Raw genomic sequence first — 24,703 nt, 5'->3', positions numbered from 1 at the left:
TCTGAAATATAATGGTTCCGATATGAGTGCTTCTGGCAAGTAAGAGAGGAGCTCATGCTGTGGGTTGTACAGAGTGGCTGAGCTACAGTGGAAGGATTCTGTGGCAGCATCAGCTGGAAAAGTTCAAAGTTCTGCTGAGGAAATGTTGGGGTGAAAATGCAGGAAGTCATGGGAACTGGGGAAATGAGATGATATCAACTTCATGAAGCTAGTCTGTGTACTGCACACAAATTCAAACTGATAAGCAGCCATTGGTCCTGCTGTTAAATTATTTGCCTAGAAGAACCTTCTGGAGAAGACTTTTTTTTTTAAATAAATTGAATATCACTTAAGCCATGAAATAAAGAACAAAACCCTCTATTGTCTGAATACTCCCACTTCTGCAGCGATACATGGAGTGGTGAGGAAGGACATTGCATGTTCCACTTGTACTTGTGTTCTTTCTGGGACTGCCAAGACTGTTTTGCAGCCTGACTCCTTTACTCATGAGCACCTTTTCTGTGCTTTGTAGCAATTTTCGGGGGGAAAAAAAAGAACGTTTTTCCTTTCCCTTGCCTTCCTACCATCTTACTCCTAAGAAGAAACAATTTTCCTCAAACAGACTAGTAGTCTTCCTACCTTGACATTCCGCTCTCTGTAGCGATTGATGTAGAAGACATCATTCATTAGAAATCGTTCGCTAGCATCTGAAGGGAAGAACTTCTTGCTGACCTTAGACAGTGACTGCTTAGTGCCTTACCACATACTGTTTGAAACTTCTGCATGTTATCTATTTTATGCAGTGGTAAATTTTGTTCCACCTAGTTTTCTGTCAAGTATTCTGGGATTCTGATTGTGCTATACGATTGTCCTGGCTTCAGCTGGGATAGAGTTAATTTTCTTCCTAGTAGCTGGTACAGTGAGTTTTGGATTGAATATGAGAATAATGTTGATAAGACTGATGTTTTAGTTGTTGCTAAGTAGTGCTTATCCCAAGACAAGGACTTTTCAGTTTCCCATGCTCTGCCAGAGAGGAGGGGTACAAGAAGCTGGGAGGGAGCATAGCCAGGATAGCTGACCTGAAGTAGCCAAAGGGATATTCCATACTATAGGATGTCATGCTCAATGTATAAACTGGGGGGGGGGGGAGTTGACTGGGAGGGACCAATCATTGCTGGGAAACTGTCTGGGCATAGGTCAACGTGTGATGAAAAATTGCACTGTGCATCACTTGCCTTTCTTGGGGTTTTATTTCTCTTTTTGTTACCTACTTTTTCATTACAATTATTAGTATTATTATATTTCAATTATCAAACTCGTTTTATCTCAACTAAAGAGTTTTACTTTTTTTTTTTTTCAATTCTCCTCCCCATCTCTGGAGCAGCTGCGTGGTGCTTAGTTGCCAGCTGGGGTTAAACCACCACAACAATCCTAATTCTTTCTTCATCCTTAGGGTATTTCAGTAGTAGAACTGCTTGAAAATAATACGGTATGAACTCACACATGAACTTCAAAGTTCATCTCTGTTATCATCCTTGGAAAACTTATGTTCCGCCTATGGCCCAAACAACTAACATCAGCTCTTGATCTGAGATTTGAACACAAGGTGTTAAGACACTGTGTTATTTCTAGGTGCTGGAGGGCACTAGGGGAATAGAGATTATGACTGGCCGGTAATACTAAGATCTGCTACTGGTATGAGTTCTCCAGAACATTGCAGGGAGGGGAAAAAAAAGTTCCATTTATTGTGTTTTAGACATAAAGTGCTTGTGCCTCCCACTTTGCTTTTTATCAACACAAAACTTTATACATAGCAGAAGGCTTCTTCTCAAGGCTAAAGTAGGCAGGAAGCTGTACTATTCAGGGTGGACAGTAGAACAGTCTTCTAGATTAAAAATATTTCTGCATCATTCTGGTGATAAATACTTCCAGATTAGCCAAACTCTGCTTTGTGTCTGTTACACAAGTCACGTAGTCTAGAAGATGAAAATTGGTCGTGATACAAGATCAGTGGGCCAACACCAGTTTTGCTGTCATGATGATCTGATTGAAAGACCTTTTATGTTGCTCCCTTACTTGCATTCTCTCAGTCAGTTGTTTGGGGAGTTCATCTAAGAGTTGCCATCAAGACAAGATTCATCATTCAAACCTTATCAGTCTCCTGTCTGTGGAAAGCAACAATTTCCTTTGGGATCAGCTCTGGGCAACACGGTTCTAAATTTTAGGATAGACTTGGACAGCAATGATGTAAGAGTCAATTTAGTGATGCCACAAATGAGGTGAAGCTGGAGAAGGTCCTTTACTGTGAAGCTGTTGACATAGTGAAGTGTTAGATAATGTCTTTTGTAGACTTGTCTGTTTTCTTTCCTTTTTCTCAGAGTTTTTCATACGGAACAAAACACGCAAGTTAAAACTCTCATAGCTTGCCTACTGCAGGAGAAATACAGGATAATATTTTTAAGAAACATTCCCTACCAGGATATTTCTGGAGCAATGGAGTGATAAATATCAAATCAAGTGAAGACCAAGAATTTAATTTTTCCCATCAGAGCCAATCTGTGATGCTTTTTATCTTAACAAAAATTGATATTTTATCCCTTTGATAATGAGAGACTCTGATTGCACTTCCTTTTAATATATTTTATTTCTTACAAGTCATTCCCTGAGGAAGACCTCAAGTCAGAGGCAGAGATGGATCTGTGTCTCTTAAAGGCAAAACACATATTTAAGAATAAACATTGCTTTCTGCTGCAGGTGACGTTAGGTGGGTTTTAAATCTCTGTTCTGTATAGACAGTTTATGAGCAAAAAGCTCTTTACTATAGAATTTGTCAACTGTAGAGCAGAACAGCTTGAAGGACTACACGACAGATAACATTTTCCTGTTAAATTTGGCTATTATTCCCAGTGGTGAAAGAAACACTGGCAGGTGCTCCATTTTCCATTGCCCATTTTAGGGGTAACAGGCCCCAGTGCAGGTCCTAAGTTGATCTTAGCCTGCTGTGGTCACAGAAAGACTGGACAAAATATTGAGATCTTCACACAGCTTTTTAGTGTTCCTCTCCTGCCTGGATTCCCAGAAGGAGATTTCTTTTTAAAAAATAAGGGCTTTGGAACTGGATCCACTGAAATTAGTAAAGAAAACAAATGCCTGTTGGGTTATTTCTGTCCCCAGCTACTGCAAGATTGTTGTGTACAGCATGGTTTCTTGTGCTCTGGGCAATGTGGTTTTAATGTTAACTTCTACCTCTCCACAGGGGAGACTCTTCAGTATAACTGACTGATATTCAGCCTAAATGTTCCTTTGTGAAGTTTCATCCCATTAACCCTGGCTTCACCCTAGTTTAGTAGTCTAAGCAATTTCTCTTGCTGCTGTGCCTGTTCTCAAAGTGATGGCAGTGAAGGGCATGGGGTACTACGCTGGGGTAAAGGCTGTGTCTCTCCTAAGCAGGAGACATGAGCTGAGGCATTACTCACAGTGTGAAAGCCGTTTACTCCTGGAGTGTGCTCTGGAGGTGTCCCCTCTGCAAGTGACTCCTGCTGTAGACTGTCCATCTGCTGCCTTTATTTCTGCAGAGAAGCTATTAATGCTGCCACAGAGCTGGGGATGTGTCAGGAGGGCAGCTCATGCCTCAATTCACAGCTCAGTGATGCTCTGCCTCTAGGTGCAAAGTCAGCTTGATCCCTTTAGGGATCAGATATGCTCGGAGGTTCTCTCTGCCTAGGAATGTAACTGGGAAGTGCAGAGTTGTTGCTCTTAAAATGTTGAAATGTGCCTTGCAAATGAGATAGATGGGCTGTGAGTGAGTAGTAGATATATAGAATGAAATTTAAAAGTAAGGGGTTAAAATATTGCTGTTTTGGAGCTGAAGACTTATTAAAGTCCTGTCTGTCCTATTTGGGCAAATTCTTTCTAAAGTATCATGTGTCACCAAAATCCCATTAAACTGTCACATAAATTATCAGCGTTTCCTTTTTCCATCACTGTGGATTACTCAGGGAGATATTTTTATGACAATGGAAGCTTTTTCAGTCTGCTCCTCCTGCCTGATTTCATTTCAGATGAAATCCTTCTCTCTGAAAAGAGCCTATGGATTTCATAGCTCTATGGATCTCTGCACTCTGCAGTTATCCTGTAGGTCTCTGCTGAATTTAGGTCCTGCTTACTCCTTCTTTTAGGCATGGGACAGTTTAGAGAAATTCTGCCATTCTCTAAATCATAATGAATGAGAACACTCTACACTCTGTTTGGATGGATCTCTGGTCCTGTTTTCTGAGCATCCACTGACTGTTTTTTCCCTTGGGCCAGCATTTTTATCTTCACATGAAAAACCCAGAAAGTGAGTCATGTATATACCTAACTTGAAAATACTTCTTCTACTTGCCGTGTCTTAGAGGTCTCGTGTCTCTGCAAGGCAATCAACATTTTTCCATGCTGGCTGAAAAGTTTATGGATTGATGGTCAGGCCATGGCAGTACAAAATACTTGAGTATCTGAAATTGCCTGCTGCCATAGAACAAATTATGGATGTAATGTGCATGTTATAGAAGTGGGGGATGATAGATCCTTGCCTGCCTTTGACTGATAATCTGGAGCTCCCTGCAATCAGCTCACTAGATAATCTGTTGGGAAGGCTCTTAGAGCTGGTTTTAGTGTTTGCTTCTCACTGCTTTCAAAGGGTGCATTCACAGAAGCTGAAAACCAGTAGGCTTAGGGATAATAGAGGGGCTTTAGAAGATAATTATGAATGAAAGGAATCCTAGTAATTATATTACTACAATCTTAAAGTGGTAGGACTGTCACTAACGGAGCAGGCAAGACAGAACTTTCCATAAATATTTCTGAACAGTGTGTCAGAAGAAGCTCAAACGATGTCAAAATATCATGATGATGAAATATTTCTGATTAGTCACTAATTAGTGGCTAATGTTTAGCATATTTTAAAGTGGCTGACATTAAGTAGTAAGCAGACACCTTGCATCAGAGAGATCAAAGGAGATGGCTGAGGTGCCCTGTGGACTGGAACTGTGACTCCAGCAGCTCTCCAAACGCAGAGGTAATTCCAGAGGAATAGAGTGGAATCTTGAACCACATTTCTAAAGGGGAAGCTAGAATGACCTTTGTGTCTATAGGCCTTGTACTGACACTGTTCTGGGCACTATACTGGAGTGTCTTGATGCAGGACTTTATGAATAAGGACCTATCAGGAGGTAAAGTATGTATGCAGGCACACCAGTGAAGGCAGTCATGTCACTACAGATCAGCTTGGCTGATAGACAGTAACTTGCATTTCTTTTTATGCAACCTAGTCCCAGTGGACAGTGAGAACAACTGATTGCTATCTCTTTTTATAGCAGCCTTTTGCAATTTAATCCTTGCTCTCTGTTCATCTCTGCTTTCCGAGTTTAAAACCCATTTTCTCAATTTTTCCTTCATAAATTATGACTTCTGAACTTTTTATCATCCTTAATGACCTCTTCAGTTTTCATCGAGTTAATTTTTAAACTACGGTGGCCCGTAGTGGGCACAGCACGGCAGCTATTTTTTTTTTTTGTTCACTGAGTTGAACAGAGTGAAGTAATGATATTCCTCATCTTTGCTGTGATGTTCCCTGTTAGTAAATCCCAGGAGAGCTGCCATTTTTGGAACTGCTTTGCATCACTAACTTGTCTGCTATAATCCCCTGATTCTTCTTGGCAGTACTTCTTCCTAACCAGCTGTCCCCCATCTTGATTTTATTCTCTCGGAATCTGTCCGAGGGGAGCAGTGAGACGCACCAGGAGCAGCTGATGAGGCCTGGCTGGGGCCAGGAGCGAAGGTGGGAGATGTAAAGGCCATGACACCAACACTGGCCCTCAGTCACTGAGGCGAGCGGCTCTGGTGCCAACACGATCCAGAGTGGAGGGCTCCAGCGTGGTGCGCAGGAGGTTTCCTGAACTGGGGAACCTCAGGGCAGCCGAGAGACCTGCAGGGAGCTGATGACAGTGGCTGAGTAGATCTGGGCAGGGCCAGGGGAAATGGTGGCCAAGCCCCCCCCGTGCCGATGTTATAAAAGAAACCCCTTGGGGAGCACTAGTGACGGTGCAAGAAGGGTGCTGAAGCTCTGCCAACTCGACCAGGGAACAGTAGTACCCACACAGCAGAAAGCCATGGCCTCTCTGAGCTCTGCGCCCACCCTGACCAACACAGCTGCCCAGACAGAGCTGCGGTGGGAACCCGCTGTCGCCGCAGGGTGGGCCTGCTCTGACACCAGCTTGGGCAGAGGAGCTCCTCTGCTTAGTGATAGAGCTCCGGGAGGAGGGAAACGCAAGGTACATTGTTTGTCATCAGTCTAATAACGTGGCTGCACCGTAACAGCTGCGTGGCTTCAGTTTTGCAGCTCAGTGTTATCCGAGCAGCTCGGAGGGTGTGCAGAGTGAGATAGGGTATGCCCATGAATGTTGAGTTGGCAAATCCAAAAATGGATTGCCATGCAATGGTTAGAAATTTTGGTTAGACAATTCAGGGGCACACACTTAAAGTGGGGATGTTAGTCATAAACTGAAACAATTTCCAAAGGGTCGTAGTAGGTTTTCCATGAGTGCAAGTTCTGAAAATATGATTTAGTTGTTCCCCAGTCTTCTGCCAAGAGGTGCACTTTGAATTGGACAGGAATTGGTTCATGTGGGTTTCCTTTGGCTTCAGATCTACAGAAGATGATGCTAAATAATGGTAGTGGTTCCTGCTGCCTTCAGGGCTTGAGATTTTGGAGTCTGCCCCAAAACAGACATGACAACTTGCTAACCAATTTCCTGGACTTAAAAAACACCGGTAGCAAGGTGTCAAGCTGCACCAAGGCTGGACAGTCTGTACCCATATTCAGCTCCCTGATCATCTCTGATTCAGAGGTGAATGAATTCATAAAACACATGCACAAAAGGAGGTTGCCAAGCAACTTGGAGCCTGAAACTCCCCCACCAAGCTATGAAGGTAGAGAACAGGCAGCCGAGGCAATTTGTAATGTTCACTTCTTTGCCACAGGTAACAGTAATAATACATACAATATAGACCTATTTAAGAAGGGAATAACTCATTGATAATTGTGGAAAACAACAGCTGATCCTGACAGACTGTGTATTTTATGTATTTTGCCTCTGTCTTAAGATGATGTGTCTGCTTTTGGAGCATTTAGCCAAAAGTAAGGTCAGCAACGAGGCAGCAATGTTGGAGTGGGAGGAGATGGAGAGGAAAGAATTATTCTATCTTAAGGCAACTGACAACAAGATTGACAACTAGTGGAAAAGTTTTAGAGCAGAGTAAAGTGTCTGACACAGATTCTGCCTCAGATCAATCTCATGTTTTCTGTGATCTCGGTATTTGATGCTTTTTACAAACATACTTTAATATATTCATTGTACATCACACCATATCCTGTCTTCTCTCTGGCTTTGCATAACTATGAAGCCTCGGGCATATCAGATGAATCCAGGACAGGATGCAGCTGTGACATGCATGGAAGAGCTACATGATGGTCCTCCTGTTTACCCATCATTTCACTCACAGAATACCCTGTAGTGGCCACAGCCAATTAAGTTGAAAGGGAGAGTTTTTCTTTCTTTGTTTCTGTCTGCTATATCCTGAGGTAAACTTGACCCTTTGATTTGTATCATTCTCATGAAAAAGTTATGCTGTATTTAGGTATATATAAAAAAAAAAGTATTCTGTGTCTTAATGGCCCTGGGCTTGGGGTAAAGGGAAGAGAGGTCTGCAAAAGCACAGCCAGAAAAATTCCAGTCAAGACCTGGATCTAGGTTGAATTTCTCCCATGCTGTGTATATAATTCCCTTTGACTCCTTATAAAATCCTAGCCCTGTGTTGTTTCAATGCCCTGTCCCTTTACAAATGGCATGGCTCAAATCTCAGTTTGAAATAATTTAGATCAGCAGCCCAGGTCAGGGCATCTGGAACTGCGTTTAATTTTCTTTTTGTGCTCCTCTTGATGAGGGACACTACTGTGTTAATGGAGTTTTGTTCATTTCTTTCAGGCTGCTCTTTCCCCAACTGATGTCATGATTAGTGACATCAAAGTCACCCCTTAGTGAATGTTGGTGATGACATGACTAGAGGAGGATCCTTACAACAGGCGGGAGATTAAGCAGCAAGTTAGAAGTACTGGAAGAACAAAGCTCCTATTTTCATGCATATAAAAACAGTCAAAATGAGTGAAGAGAAGGGGAGATGGGAACTAGGTGATACATTAGTAGAATTATTACTCAAAGGGCTTTTGCTCAAAGTTTTGCAAGAGGAATCAGGGATGCTTTCATCTCTCACCTTGGGTATTGTTGGTGCCACGTTTTATTCTGGGCATGTCAAAATGTAACACAGTGTAACGAGACATGATCTGTTGGATAAGGCTTTATGTAGCATGAAAAGGTTCCTCTGCTTTCTCTTTTTATTATTTACATTCCGAGAGAAGGTTATGTGTCATGTGGGCTTTGCAGAGATAAATGGCTAGCCTCAGCTTTCTGGCAGCTTCCCCAGAACTTGTGGAGGATCTGCTGAAGTGTTGGCCTGAGGACTTTGAAGACTTAAGCTCAGTTCTGGGCCTGGAAGGATGTATGAGAACCTGTGGTTGTGTGTCCTGCAGATAGCTTCAGCAGGGCACAGGAGGTAGTACAAGGGGCTCTGAAGTAGCACAGAGAGAAGGGCAGCTGGGCACCAGTGTAAACCAGTAAGCTGTGCTGGGTAGTACCAAGGTGGATTGGTCAGCACTGCAGTTGTGGAGGCAAGTCAGGATTGGAGCGAAGAAGCTGAACTGAGTGCAGAAATTTTGACTGGTGCCTGCCAGTTGGAGTGCTGAGTATGTCTGGCCAGTGCTTCTGTCCAATACTTCCACGAGCTCTAATGTTTACCACAGTTATCACAGTAATTTCATGGCAGATAAGTAACTGGATATGCTGTAAAGCACAGGATTGAGTGACTCCTGTCTGCCACAGAGTTGAATCTTTGCCTCCCAGGTGTTTCAAGAGTAGTGAGTTTATGGCCATGTTGTCAGCCCCTTGCTCTATTTGCTGCTTCGTTAGTCTTCGTGCTGGGCGCAGTCTGGGGGAGCACAGCATTTGGATATGGGATTTGGCTGGGATGACTTCTGTGAAGGGAACAGGCAGTTAACAAGCTCTGTGGTTTCCTTGCGGGTACATACCTTTGTTATGACTCTCCTGTGGATGGGATGTCAGAGCTGCGGATGTGCTTGTCAGGAGGGGAGCTTTTAAAGGAAGCTTTAACTGAAACAGAGAGGTTTCCTTGGCTGGACCTGTAGCCTATGGGCCCCTCCATTGTTGCCCACAGGGAAACAACTCAGATGATCTCTGTCTGGTCTCTTCCCCCATCCGCCATTTCCTGGGGTTTAAGATCTGGAAACTCCAGAAGATTTTCTGACATTGAATTGAAGTAAGACAAGCTTGACTTTGATCAGCCTTGAGAGGAATCACAGAGCTCGTGTCTCTGCCAGTCCCATGCTATTTGCAATTAGAATTATGGCAAACTTTCCTGGTTTTCTTAGATGAAAAAGCCCTTGCTTAGAGTTTCTTTTTTCTTGTTTTGACTGAGGAAAGAACCTCTCAATTAAGATGCTGTGCTCTCTCCCAATATAGAGAAGAGATAAGAGTTGTTAAAGCTGTATGCATCAATTGCAAAAGAGAACACGTTTTATTTTGCTTTGTGCTATTTACAGCTGTTGTCCATTAGGAGTCCTCAAGAGCCTCATTCTCTGCTACAACAGCACAGTCCCATAAGTTTAACTCAGCAATGAGCCTGCAAAACAGCACTAAATCATGGTGATGGGAGAAAGAAGAAAATCTTTGGAAATGGCAAAATGCAGCTGATATCCTCATGAAAGCTAGTTTTTGCTTGTTGTTATTTTAGAGCATTACTAAGGTAGATGTAATGCATAACTAGCTGGAGCAGAATTTCAGAATTGTCTACTCTAATTTTGGAAAAAACAAAATCGGAATGGCTAGTAGTTCTGTGGGAGCTAAAGGGATCTTTTGCAATCTGTAAGTGCTTTAGGCACTTATCAAAATATACTAACCTCACAGGTAAGGCAAGGTGTAAGAATGATAGAAGGCTAATATATGGCTACTGAGATAACAGAATTCCAGTTGTTTTTACTGGACCAGGATATGATTTCTCTGTGTGAACTCTTTGAGCTGAGAGTGCAGATCACTCTTCTGCTTAAGAGGAAGGTGTGGAGGGGGGATTGTTTCCAAATCTGTCTTCGTCCATGAAAGATGTAACTGAGTTGTACTATAATACACAAATTGAGCAGAACTGTGCAGAATGTACAGTTTAGGAGAAGAATTAGTGCTTAATCCTCCTTTGACTGTGAAATGAGAAGTGTCACCTGTATTCTCAGCTCAGACATCCTATGCTTTGCTGGACAAATCACTAAACAGCTCTTTATTAATATCTATATTTTTCAGCACGGTGTTCTACCTTTCACATTAACTGAATAATGATTTCTAAGGCATTTGGAAACTGAAGGACAGTTTTGGGAGCAAAGGGCAAAGGCGTATTACTTGCTAATTCAGCACTTGTTTACAAGGGTACTCACCTGATGCTTTTGGTTTTGTTTACTTTTCTGTTACCACTCCTGAGCCTGTCAGTTGGGGTCCCTCAATTCATGCAAAGGAACAGAGCCTGAGTTTTGATGTTGCCCGATAGAGTGGGACAAACCTATCCTGGCATCGCTGAGATGCCCTGACAGATAATGGTTTCCACTAAAGTAAATCTGTCAGGTTGACCTGTGACAATGGCCTGAGACTGTGAATGCTCACAAAAGGATCATTTTAAGAGAGCTAATTGCTTTGTCCTTTCCCTTTACTTTCTAAGCCTGGCAGGTGTCTTCCTCTTCTTTCTCCTGTTTCCTTGGCCCATCCGTGGAGTATGCTCAGCACAGATGGGATCTTCAAAGAATCTGCTGTCAAACTTGGTCTTTTCTAAGCATATGTATACTGAGAGATTTTGGAGACTTATAACTAGACCAAATGTGGGTGCGCTTTCACAGGAACGACAAATAACATATCTGATAACAAGGAAACTTTCTCTGTCAAGTTGCAAGTCTACTTTGAAACAGGTTCAGTAGAGCTTATCAATGAACTGTTCAGTACGATATTGATTTATTTTTATTTTCTTTTTAAAAGCAACCCCTGAACCCTCTCCCTTCCCCCAGATTCCCACAGCTTATCTCTCCCATGCTAAATGTATTGCTAGAAACATCTAAACTCTTCTAGTTGCAACTTCAGAAAATCAGCTTTGCAGATCTGAGTGCGTGTCTATATTATATGAAACCAAAAACTGTCCTTCCACCAGAAGTAACAGCCTGTCTTAGCTATGCACGTTGTTATTTCTACCTTTTATTGGATGGCTATGAAATAATGGTTATTTTTGAGAACTCTACCTCTGCAGTTTATCTGGGTAACATATTTATGTATTTTCTTTAGTTATATCAGCTTAACTTGTTTAGTTATGATTCTAACCCTACAACACAGATTACTGCTTGAGATCAGGCAGCTTGTATGTCCATGGAGCCCTTATGGGTGGACAGATCTACTTAGAGAGTTAGAAAGTTCTCAGTTGTTAACAGTGAGGTACAGAAAGCAGAGCAGGGCCTTAGAAAATGAAATAATTTCTAGCTGTCTTTTAAACCTTAGTGAAATTTGATAGGGTCAGACTTTCAAGAATTCCCAGAAAGTATGCTGGTGCCATTTTGAGAGGCAGTAGGGTAAGAGATGTATTTTCCTTCAACTATTTCTTAGGTTGTTAACTCAATTAAAAAAGAATAAAACCCACTTGCAAAAATATTATTCATAAAGAAGTTCTGTCTAGGCTTTTTTTGCTTTGTTTTACAGACAATCGTCCTTATGTGTTTCTAATGGCCCGTGTTCACCCTGGTGAAAGTAACGCCAGTTGGGTAATGAAGGGGACCCTGGAATTCCTTGTAAGCAGTGATCCCATTGCTGATCTCCTGCGGAAATGTTTCATTTTCAAGATTGTCCCCATGCTTAATCCTGATGGAGTCATCAATGGCAAGTGAGTTGTGACATGTACTTGTTCTGGGTTTTTTTCTGGGTTTTTCTGCAGGCTTTACCTCTGTGAACCTAGTGGGTCTCATCTTCAGTGTTTTGGGTCAGAAAAATTCACTTTGTCTTGTGTTTTACGCATCCTGTTGTCAATCCTGCATGGAAAATATGGGTCTGAGGAATAGTCCAGTATGCTGTCTTGCACACTTGGATGTATGTGATTGTCCTCTGTGGCCATAAGATCTCTCAGTTGCCTGGATGGAGCATTAGTGGTGCCAGAAAAACTGGATCTTTCTGGTTAAGTACAGCAGGGCAGACTTCGCCTGCAAGACAGATATGCTTGGGAATAACTGGCTTTAATTAATGCTTTGTGTAGCCTGGTGAGGGGGAAGATGAGTAAGGATCTATTAAATTTTCACATTTTCATGGAAATATTTCCATATAGTGAAGCTCTCTCCTGCTCCCACCTCTTTTTCAATCTTCCCTCCCACGTGTTTCCTAAGAGATACTGAATCTGAGCTTGGAAAATAGTGATTCCTTTTTGTGTTCTTTGCCTTTACACCATCCCTGCCCACCCACACTAACTTGCTTTCCCTCTCCCTGTACATGAGTGGAAAAAGTACAACTCTGCTCCTAATATGTTAACATGAAATAAATATTGTTATGCAGCAAGTGAAAGAGGAATTGCATTTGAAGAGTACACTAAGATAAAGAAGGGTTGCACTTTCCTGGAAAAAACCTACAGTGTCTCTGAAGACAGGGGAGTTTGCTCACTTTGAGTGTTTGTGGAGTGGCTGTAGGTTAATAACTTATCAGTCCTGTCTGTGATGCAGTACATGATGATCACCTCCCACCAACAGCTGGAGAGTTGTGTGTTTTGGTGAGAAGAGTTTGCAGGCTTTGGCAACGCCTGTGTCCCCCAGCTTGTTGCAATGGAACATGCAACAAATTTTGAAGCTGAAAGATGGGTTTAGACAAGCCCTGAAACACATAACAGAGTATGGAGGAACAACTTTTCATAAGCTACATTCTCTCATCTGCTTTTGTGTCAGATCAAGTGCTTCAGAAACAGAACAACAATACTGGGCAACAACTGAGTTGAGTTTGGTTCTAAAGAAATTAATTTCAGTTTGAGGTGAGAGGTTCAGCAGAGAGCAGCCTGGGCTTTTCTGACAGTCTCTAGGACTGTTGGTAGTCACAGACTAGCTTTTGTGTTACTATGCTCCCCAGGACATGAGTGTATCAGTAGTCTGGGAGGACTGTTCCGAGTAGCTGGATACTGCCCCAGAGTATTCGAAGCCTCTGCTGTCACCAAATGCTTCCTTGATCCTTCCAAGCAGCAGAAGCAAAAAAGAAAGGTTGTGGCTGTTCTTTCTTTTTTTTTTTTTCTTTTTTTTCTTTCTTTCACTGCACTTAATTAAAGTTTCCAGCAGATGGAGGACTGGAGGGAATGTCTGACCTTTTTTCTCCAGCTGTCAGGAGTGAGTGCAGCAGAGCAGGGGCCCTCAGGAGGGAGGACATTGCTCTTGGTGACACCTGGATGAAGTGTGCTGCCCGAGATTGTGTCACACAGGAAAGTGCTTTGCCTTCCCTGGTGCAGATGAGCTTAAACTGTAGTTAAATCTGGTGATGAGTTAAAAAGTTCGGTTAAGCCTTACATGTGGGATGGGACTTGGCCATGACTCTGTTACGGATTGTGAGGCCTGGGGGAGAGAACCATTCCTTTATGCTTTAATTTAAATACTTTTATCCCGTGAATCCTCCTGTGGCCCGGACTTTCTTCTTGTTTCTTCCTATGTGCTTTTTTAATAGGCTTGGGTCCTCCTACACTGAAAGAAATGCTTCTGTTCTGGGCCTCAGGTTTACTGGTGGTGTGCTGGAGATAACCATGCACATTGGAGAAGATATCTTTCGGGCCCTTAATGTCTATGTGTGAACATGCAGATTTACTTGGTTACTTAATGTGCAAATGCTTTAGTAAACTCAGTTATCTTTCAAGTCAATGTTAATGTTTTCTGAGGAAGCTGGTCTAGACCCCATCATCAACCATAGTACTTGTAAGAAGATACTTGCTAAATGTTTTTTTACATGTCTGAAACCCGTTTTACAAACCACTTCATGAAGCAACTTGTTTGCCCTGGGATTCACAGTCCCTCTTGTGGAAGTCCCACCAGGCATCCCCGAACAGACTGTGAGAGTGCCTGCTGTTCCCTCTGCCAACATCGCAACCTGCTCGTCTTTTCTAGTTTTAGACGAGTTGCTGTGCTCTGACACCTCACCTCCCCTGCCATGAGGAGTGGACAGACTGAATGCATCAGATGCACTATCCAGGCCAACAAGTGTCTTGGCTCTGTGCTGGGTACTGGGAATACCTACATGTGGTAACCAGCAAGCTCGTCTCTTATCATGAAATAAGGATTTCTACTGTTTCAGTGCCTCTGTTGCTTTCATCTTGGTATCTCAGTATCTTTCTTTACTTAGAGAGTTGGATTATTTTTTGTTGGCAGCTCTGAACATCCTTACTTTCCCTCCTCCCCCGCCCTGTGTGCTGGGGTGTGCATAACGCTTCCCTGCCCGTCGCAGAGACGGATGCCAGTGTGTGGTTACAAAGGATTTCTTCCAGCAGCCCAGCCGTGCCCCTTCCCCAGCTGGCTCCCTGCCCCAGGAGCAGCTCAGTGGAAGAGCGCTCATCCCAGCAGGGCACCACACGATCACACTTGCTCATGCAGCAACAAGATGATCACAGCCTTGGTATTTGCTTTGGTTAATGTGATCAGAAAGTTACATGCAGAGAGTGTTCCTCTAGCCCAGATAGGACTGCAGTAATGTGATTATGCTCCGGCTGCGTGTGGACGAGCTGGGAAGCAGCTCTCCACCCTCCCTGTCCCTTCAGTCAGTGCTCTGAGAATCCGTTCTCGTCTGTTAGTGGTGGAGAGACTTGCAGCCCTGCCAGTGATGCTAAATGAAGGGAGTGGTGATGCAAGTCTGCCTGTATGAGTGGGGTTGTAATCAAGTAAAAATATAGTTCACTATCAAATATTGCAACTAATTTGACTTTGTTCAATCCAGAGAGAATTGGTGAGCAATTGTGTTGCTGTCTGTGGCCGAGTGTTTTGTTCCATCCTGAACAGCACTCAGGTGTAGGGTTTGTCAAGTAATATTCAGCTGATCTGATAATAGCTATATATTTTAAATTAAATAATAAACACTGCTTTTCATAAGGTTCATCACCTACTTTCTGCCAGACACTAGCTTTTGACCACTGTTGGTGATGGGATGCTGCCTCATATAGGTCTGTGGTCTGACCTGATATGGTTATTTGTATGTTTACTTTTTTTTTTCTTTCAATATAAAGGAAAGAACAGTCTTAATCTCCAAGACCAGTAGTATAAGTCAGTCTGAAGTGACAGACATATACTTTAACAGAAAGTGTCTTTGCAGCCTGACTTTATTTTGCACAAGTTGTTCTGTGAGAATCCAAAGTAATAAGTGGTGTTTGGTTTTATGGCTCACTACCTTCACCATTACCTCTAGAACCTTCTTAAACTAAATCATAGTAAAATAGGAAAGCTTTAAAAGCAATTAATCTCTATTAGGCGTTGGAGAATCCTTGAAGAAGAGTATAATTTTCATTAGGAAAGTGATATAAAATGCAGTGGGTGAGCAAGAGACCCGTGCTTTGTTCCTGGCTCTGCTACTGATGGACTATGAGACCTTGGTCATTGGCCCCTCCTACTGGCTGGGTTTTCTTCCTCAGAAAATGAGGTAATGACATACCTCATAACTCTGAGTGGTTTGAAATGAAGACTGAAGTATGCATATTAGGAGAATTTTCTCTTCAATCTACATCTACTGTTTTAACTATTAAACTTGTTTTTAACTTACAAAATGTGGAAAATACCACTCAGAAAATTTATGAGGAATTGGTGCAGAGCAGCCTTTTTTGGATTGCTTTAAAAAAAAAGTTCATCTGTTCAAGTGAGATCTTTGTACCCCCAAACTAGATCAATTATAGTGATGGTTTTGTAAAATCCAGAAAGCAGGGTTCAGTAAGGGAACTTGTAAAAAGCCCAACTATTGCAGCATAAAAGGAAGTTTTTTCTAAAGAAACAGAACTCTGCTGTCCACGCTGTTCCATATAGACTCATTACCACGCGTTTGAGCACTGAGTTGTGTGTGTGCTCATGCACGCCTGGGCAGTTGCATGCTAACTTGTGATGTGCTCATATGCTGCCTTCTGTGTGCGCCTGCTGTGCGTCCCTCTGTCAGCAGCTGGTTCCTGCAGAGGTTGCTCAGCATCTGCTCAGACCTGCAAACCATCCACACGCACACCTGGCACTCCCACGCCTGTGCTCACAGACACAATGTGGTAGTCAACATTTTGTGGTTTTGGCTGGACTTCTCCAGACACTGCAGTTCTAGATAAATATTGCTATTTATTACACCTAAATTTAGGGTTATTAATTATATCAGTATAACCTAATTTATATTGCCATAAACAGCAGTAATAAATGATGCCAAATGCTAACTCAATGCTTGCCAACTGTGCCTTTTTGATGAGGGTTTTTTTTCCCCCAGTTCCCAGAAGTATTAAATTAAAAATGATCAGCCTTGCAAGATCATTGATCAAGCAAGAAGTGGAAGCTCCTGGGGAAGTGATTTTGTTTTAAAAAATACTTCACATGCACCTGCTCATGGTGTGGCTGTATTTTGTGTATTCAGAAATTCTCTTCCCCCTGACAAATTCCTAACTGGCCAATATGACAGTTCTCCGAGTTCATGCCTCACTCCTACGTTGCCACCTTCTTCCTCTTCCTTTACTTCCTTTTGATGTTTCCTCTTTCTTCTCCTCTGTCTGCCCTTTTCTTACTCTCCCCACCCTCCTATTGAATCAAAGAAGCTTTTCATTGAAAAGAACTTGATGCATTTTATAAATGAATTGAACCAATCAGTGGAGATGGGAGCTGGTGAGTCTTTTTTTGGTAAAGGAAGATGAATTTTTTTTTGGAAGCTGCATGATTTCTTCAAAGCCATGGGGTAACCATAGTAGCAGTTAGGAAGAGGAAATCCTGATTTGCATTTTGGATTATAGCCATGGACTATTCTTTATCTGGTTTAAAAACACCCTGTTCCCTTCTGCACCTGCCCTCCCACAACACAGGCCGAGTAGGCTTTTCTGTTGCTCAAAGGTAAGGCAGGTGAGGTGCTGGGCTTCTTGTCTCTCCATTGATACTTGCTCCCACTTTATTTAGGCTGTATATTCCATCCTGGTTTACTTATGAGGCTTTGTTCATTAAGTCCTCAAGTCCAGCAGAGAAAAGCTTTACTTGTATGACAATTACTGAAATGGAAGGATAGAAACATCCACTAAAATCCCTCCTAGAACATGTTTCCTCTGCACCCTCTCAAAAGTTACAAAGGGAAAAAATGAGTGTGTTCCCATTTACTCTTTGGAGCCTGGTCCTTTGTTTTTTGAAGGACACTCTTAAGAGGAGGAGCAGAAACACATTGGTCTCTACACCCAAAATACACTCTTTGTATATATGGCTTTTTTTCTCTGCTGTATTAATGCTTACTCTCCTGCACTGAGACATTGTACTCGCCAGGCAATAAGAGGCAGAACTGATCAGGGACAAGAAAAAAGCTAATGGCCAGTCTAAGGAGTCAATTTATGATGCAGAACTGCATGCTCAAGGATTAAATCTTGCGGTGATGTCATGCAAAGCTGTACAACCACAGATATCCCTCTTTTCCTCCCCTTCCTTCTCAGTATTGCTTCTTTGTGGTCAGAGGATTGAAGAGGAGTTTAATTCTCAGAATCTAGCTTTGCATAACTAAATTGGAGCCGTGAACTCTGCAAACACACTCCAAAGGCTCTCTCCCAGCTAGCTGATCTACGATGTGTGTTTTTCTCTAAGGATAGTTCAGAGATGTGGGAAGTGTGGGAAAGAGGTGGTTTTGAACTCTGTCATTAATTAATGCAGTGGGAGAGTTTGTCTCTAGGAGAGAGAGGTACTACAGGAGTAGTGTGCTGCTGGTCTTTGGCAGATGCTGTACAGGTCTGTCCCTGGTGTTGTCATCAGAAGTCCTGCATCTAAATTGGCACCACCATGCCAACAGTAGTTGGATATGTGGAAGCCGAGGTATACTTCAATAAAAGAACATTTTGTAGAAGGTTCAACTCTTACTCATTTGTGATCGCTATGCTCCGAGTTGCACATTGTAAGGTGGCATATTTGCATGCACTGATACTTTCCTCAAGAACTCAGAGGGGATGAAAATGCCAGTTCTGGGAGCATCTGTAGTGGCTTGGTGTGTGGCTCTGGGAAGTGTATGTGAAGTGTGAGCTAACTTCCCCCAAGAGGAGTAGTTTTCTCAGCTATTTGCTGCTTTGGTGCCTCAGATGTTGCTTCTGTTGCCCTTCACTAAGAGGGCAGTGATGGATTTGGGAGCTTAGGGTAGAAAATGTGGCTAGTCCGTGCACAGCATGAGATAAAATACGAGCTGCAGTATTCCTCACCTCGCATCTCTGCAAGTTGCTCCTTGATGGAGCCAGCAGTGGGGTCTGGCCCTGCACCGTACACTTCTCCAAGTTCCTCTCTGTGCTGTGGGAGGTGCCCCAGTTTCAACCAAGGCCCCTTTATGCCGTGCTGATGTGACAGCCCATCCTTGGCTCTCCTTCTGTGATAAACATCCGTCTGCAGGCAGCTGCACCCCAGGACTTTCTCTTCTGACAGTGCTTCCAATGCAGTATTGTTTATTCCTTCCTTTATCAGCCAGAGCTGCTGGGCCCCCTGAGTTATTATCTCTATTCACTCATTGTCAGTGTTTCTTCCTTCGTAAATATGCCCCCATATGTCTCTGCTCCTGAGGAATATGCTTTCTCTTCTATTTACTGCTTTTCCCAGACCCCCACCTCCTCATCGCTCTCTCCACCCAGTGGCCCAATAACAGCCAAGGAGATAAATAAGCTACATAACTCTTCCCAGCTATTATTTTTTGTTGTTGTTGCCCTGCATGGTAATATATATAATAACAAGGAAACAAATCTTATTACTAAAGTAATTACAATAAATAAAAAGCCGAGAGGGGAGATGAAGGAAGGGTCTGTCGGGGGAGTGATTGCAGTAGGATTTTTTTTAAATTTAATTTACTTGAGATGTTCTCTGTCACTTTGTTGATACCCCGCTGAGGGGGGCTGTAACTAATTAGCAGCCAGCTGTTGTTCTAACACCCTCACCTAATTTATTGTGTGGCTCAGTCTCTAAAATGGGAGCCTGTGTGATATCGTTGTCTGTGGGACTCGGCACCAGCCTTGTATCAGTGGTTGGCTTTATTGCTTGGTGCTTTTGTTTCCCAGAAGCTGAATAGCTGAAATTTTGGGTGCTATGCTGTCATTCCTTTTATCTTCCAGCGTATAACCCATGTGCTTCCAGGGGTTTGGACCAGAGAGTACACTCCATCTATTGCATTATAACTGCTCGTCCCACTGTCCAGGCTAATAACAGACCAACACAACTGCTAGTTTCTAACAAATTGCCCAGAGAGCTGCCTGTGTGCCTTGGTAGAGAACAAAAAAGACCCAGCAGTAGGAAGTCTGATATGGAGAGGGTCTAGGCTGTCTTAACTCTAAAGTCTGAGACCTCATTGTACTGCTTGCAGGTTTCTTATGAAAGTACCATATTGTTGCTTGCCAACAGAAGGGAGGTTACAGTACCGCCTGTCTTCTAAATGGCCATGAAAACTAATTAGGTAAAGACCATATTAAGAACTAGAAGGATCTAATGCATTGTCCCTTGTTTCATTAGTCTTCCAGCTGCCAACTGCAAAAGCATGTGCAGTCTTTCTAAAGCTCGTAAACAGTAAAGATACCCCATGAGTTGAGTGCATCTCCCTTGGCTCTTTCCTACCTGATTTATGCTGGTGATGCAAGGTCACCTTGGGATTTCACTACAAAAATCACTTGATGTGGGCTTGGTGATATTACTTTCCTGGACTACTAAACGCTTCAGCTTTTAGCCTTGGAAATTATTTTAGATAGGTACTACCTTGTATTTTCTAGTTAGCATGAATATTAGATATGAACATGATGTTCTTGTGGACTCAGAAAGGAATAATTTTGTTCTGCATTTGTGTCTATTTTCCTCACTGATGATGGGAGTTCATAATCAGATGTACACACTCCTTTGAAGACATTTTCAGGAGCCAGGAGACTGGTGTACAAAGCTAGCTTTTAGTAAAGTTAATGAGATGATTGAATTATATTATTATTCTTGTTAGCTTGATTGTGTATCATTATCCCTTTTGTTTGTTATTATGCTATTTGAGTCCCCTTTGTGTTATATTATTCCCACAACAATTGTGCCTGTGCTAGGCTCTGTATGGAGACAGGCAAGGAGCAGCTGGTCCCTTGTTAGGAACTGATGCATTGGTGGCACAGCCTATGCATGAGGATTGGTGAGAATGAAAAGGATGTTGGGCTGTTGGCTCTCATGCAGCCTGGTCCATCTTCTCAGTCCTGGCCACAGGATGCACTTCACGGAGGTGTGAGCTTTGTAGTTACAGCTCTCCTTCAGTATTACATCCTGGAGTAGGGAAAGCATCCTGCCGCAGTTTCTACATGCACCTGATGAAGGTTTGTGAAGGGTACCTCAGTATCATCAATGTGGGAACTGGAGAATTGTTTTAAAAATCTTTGTACCTTGGAATTTGCAGGAGGTATCTGCAAACCTCGACCCAACTGGCTGCATTGATAAACCTACAATGAGAAATACTATAATTACTGCCGAACTAGGATTTTATTTCTCACCTGATTGTGGTAGACATCAAACACTGATATCAAAGTTGAATATTTTGGAGATGAGCTAATGTCATCAATAAGAGGGCTGTTTTGGTTGTCCATCTCATGATCAAGTCTGTTTATCCAAGTTAATGCCTATTGGAAGCTACAGATTCAGAGATGGAGTTGTTATTCATAGGATGGGAAAAGAGAAGTCCACAAAATGAAATTGTAAAAACTTCACTTTTATAGATGCAGTGAAGAATGTCCAATAGTTTACTGCAATATCCACACTACCTGGAAAGCTGAAATTGCCTGGGAATGAAGGTTATTGTCTCTTGTAATATACCTTCATATATTACACTGCGTAATAAATCGGGCAGTATTTCTTTTGCCCTGAAAACTGGACATCCCTAGAGTTCCAAGTGACATTTCATGTTTTATATGACCCTTCAGTCCCTCTTAAGTATTAAAACACATAATTTTTTTTGGTGAAATATGCACAGAATTTCTTTTTGAAAGCCTCTGAATAAAAAAATCTGGAGCTTAGTTATGCAAGTGTAAATCTGTTTTTCCATGAGTTGGCTTTAAAGAAATTCTGTGTTGGATTAGCTCTGTGTTTTGGCTAATGTTGTTCTTTAACATTTTTATTTATTTATGTATTTCTTGCTCACTTTTCCCTCCCCTCTCTTTGGAATCTGTTATTAAAATGTAACAATAAAAGCTGGCAAAGTACTGTGATAGGAGAGGAGATATATAATGGCCTTGGGTTGGAGAAACAGAATGGCAATTGGAAATTGTGTTTGTAGAAATGGGATGAAGAGGCTTATCCACAAAAATAAGCTTTCAAATGAAGCTTATGTTTTCAAAATTGCTTGTGCAAAAATGAACCTAGAGGACCAACTGAAGTTGAATTGTTCACCCGTGCACATGGTTCATATGATTGCACATGCGATTGGGGTAATTACATGGGCAAATTTTGCTCCGGTGATTTCAGTAAATTGCCACCCTAATTTATAAAGCCAGCTGAATGTCCCACAGAGGCATCAAGAAAATGAAAAACAGAAAATTGAGTCAATGCTGGAATGACAACGCGTGAGAAATCAAAACCACTTCTGCAACCCAACAGACAGCATTGCTGGGAGTCGGGGAAAAAAAAGCGCAGCACAGTTTTAATGCTACAAAGCAGATCGGAGTCTTGAAGGGGCAGAAAAACTGAAGAGCTTTTGAAGTCATGTAGCCCGGGTTTGGGGAGGGGGCATATAAAAAAAAGCAGAGGGTGAGATTAGTAGGGAAGAGAGCTCCAGTAATAGTGCACCTTGAGTCTATGCTTACTGCAAAATTCTGAAGCTAGTATTTGAACACACCCTACCTCAGTGTTACTGTAACCTGGATAGGGACTCAGGTAACTGTGGTGATATTTTACTGCATGGGAATAGTGATGATTTATGCTGTAAAATTCTATAGAAATTATGCTATGTTCAAGACTGTGTAGAACTGAGCAACATTTTTATAGCCTTTTAGAATTGGCTTGTTGAATTTCACAAGTGGATGTGTCCTTATATAAAATGGTTATATGTTCCATTATATCCCATAAGACTCTTCCATGTCTGGGGAAGCAGAGCACAGAGGAATTGGTAGTGGATATAGTCTAGATCCTAATTCACCTTTTGGATTATTTTCATTTGTCTGCCACAAATGAAAAGGACTCAAGGCATAATTATTATAGTAGCTGGAGAAGTGTTGCTATATTCTGCTGTATGTATATTATAGAATGTAAATAGGAAAAGGATTTATTTCTAAATAAGCACACATAACGATCCATAATCAGTTCAGTATTGTCATGTAATGCTGGTTTTGTTGGTTTGGGTTTTTTTGTGAAGTTACCAGGCAGCAACAACGTGCAAGTGCAAGGATTCTTTCCATGTACATACCATGACAGTATCTCCAGGAGTAGAGTTTTCTTCTCTGTACCCCATGTTCACCAATTTTTCTCCCAAAATGTTCATAAACTCAACTTTCAAAGGAGAGGGAAGTACCAAGTCTCCCACGGACACTGGCTCCCACTGAGCACTGCCCAAAGCAGAAATTTTTTTTCCCAGTTCTAGATCTGGTCAACGGTGTCTTCTACCAGAAGTAATGGTATGATAGTAACACTAATGAAAACTTAGTTTTTGAGGAACATTTCCTGTATTCATTGTCTGTTAGTTAATAAAAGGTCATTAACATGAAAACAAAAGGCAAAGATTAAAAAAGTGATGTTTTTTCTGTCTTCCCTGTAACAGTTATGGCACATAAGAGGATGTAAAGTGCAGAGCAGCTGAACACTCATAAACTATTTTAATACCATTTAGAAATGAGAAGAAGCAAGGGAAAAGGCTTATGTAGCAATGTAGTTTATTGCACTAATCAGTCACTTCTACAGAGCACTGTCATGGTTTTAAATTCTTTCTTCAGTGACGTGAAAAAAATTGGTGGTCTCTCATCCAAGCCCCTAATAGATATTGGTCTATATCATAGAAATCTCTAGTATCGCATTCGAGCTAGCGGTGAATCCTATGCTTAGACGGATATAATGTCAGGCAAAGCAGATCAGGCTTATACGATAGCAGAGCAGTAACGCGAGGTCTGAAAGTGAAGTGGAAAGAGCAATGGGAGATTAGACTAAGCTGTGTTTTACTTGGATATTTTTAGGTCACAAGAATAACATCTTTGGGGTTAGGCTGAGATCTCTGGAAAGGCAGCTGACACTTTGTGGGTTGAAGCATCTGCATGGTTCATGCCAAACCTTCCGCTGATTTACCTGTCTAGTGTCTTGCTGTAATCACATGTAAAGGTTGAACATGGAAGGCAGTGAGAGAATAGTTGTTTGCCCACCTCTAGATCATGCATGTTACACAAAGAGAATTTACTTTGGAATAACTTCATATGCAGGGAATATGTTGTCTGGTCTTGTGTACACGGTAGTTTTCAAGTGGCTAAGAGCAAAGTGCTTTGAGTCACAGTAATTTCTGTCTCTTTCCCTGACATGCAGGTGAGGGCACCCTTGAACTGTGCAACTTCTCTGTCTTTAGATTTGAATGGTATGTAATCCCATCTAGCACACAGTCTGTTCAAAATCAAATAGTGTCCATATCAATGGCTTTCAGCTTTCAGCCTCATAACACTAATACAGCTGGGAATGTAAATAAAAAAGAATATTAAGAAGCCTCTCTTATTGTAAACAGAATAATCCAAATCAAGTGTATCTTTCCCTTACACGCTTTCTTACCAAAACAAAAACCCAGCTCAGGGATGTTATTTATGATGAACTGGCTTTACTAGTATTGATACCTCTCCCCTTTTTAACTGGTATGTATTGGTTCTGATTGTGTGTACTGATGACAGCAATTTATTACATCTTTTTGTCCCAAAGGGTCTAGAAGTGCCGTAACAAACTACCTCCTTTACTTTCAAGCTTTGCTTACTGTACGGCCTTTGGACTCGTACAGAGTAGTTCTTTTGTAACCTCTGAACCCCTTGCCTCTGAAATCCTGGGAGTTGCTGGTTTTAAGCCATTGGGCAGAAGTTGTGGCAACTAGGTCTGCAGCAGATGTTGCAAACTACAGAGTGACTTGAAAAGAAATCAGTTAGGTGCAATCAAACCCCTTCTGTTTTGCGTTTTTTTCCCTAAGCATCTTATTAATCTTTGAGAAACACATGTGCCAGCTTGGAAACCATAATTTTACTTGCAGAGTCTCAGATGGGATGGCTGGTCCCTAAAGAGCATATATCTAGCAAGAATTAATTCTCCACAAACTAGCTGTGGTGCATGTATGATTCCGTCATGGTTAATTCTTGCTTAAACCTGATTTGAGACCAAACATGGAGTTTGCTTTGAGGATTG

The 24,703-nt window shown here is 42.0% G+C and overlaps 1 protein-coding gene across 1 annotated transcript in view; it reads left to right on the top strand.

Annotated features, from left to right (window-relative positions):
• Positions 1–24,703, top strand: part of AGBL1 (AGBL carboxypeptidase 1) — a 268,409-nt gene that overhangs the window by 83,509 nt on the left and 160,197 nt on the right. Inside the window, exon 16 of the mRNA XM_074917492.1 lies at positions 11,868–12,048. Coding sequence (XP_074773593.1) covers positions 11,868–12,048 — 181 coding nt within the window. The remainder of the gene's footprint in view (positions 1–11,867; positions 12,049–24,703) is intronic.

This window comes from Athene noctua, chromosome 13 (assembly GCF_965140245.1).
Source record: "Athene noctua chromosome 13, bAthNoc1.hap1.1, whole genome shotgun sequence".
Taxonomy (NCBI): Eukaryota; Metazoa; Chordata; class Aves; order Strigiformes; family Strigidae; genus Athene; species Athene noctua.
This window is presented reverse-complemented; position numbering and strand designations above follow the sequence as displayed.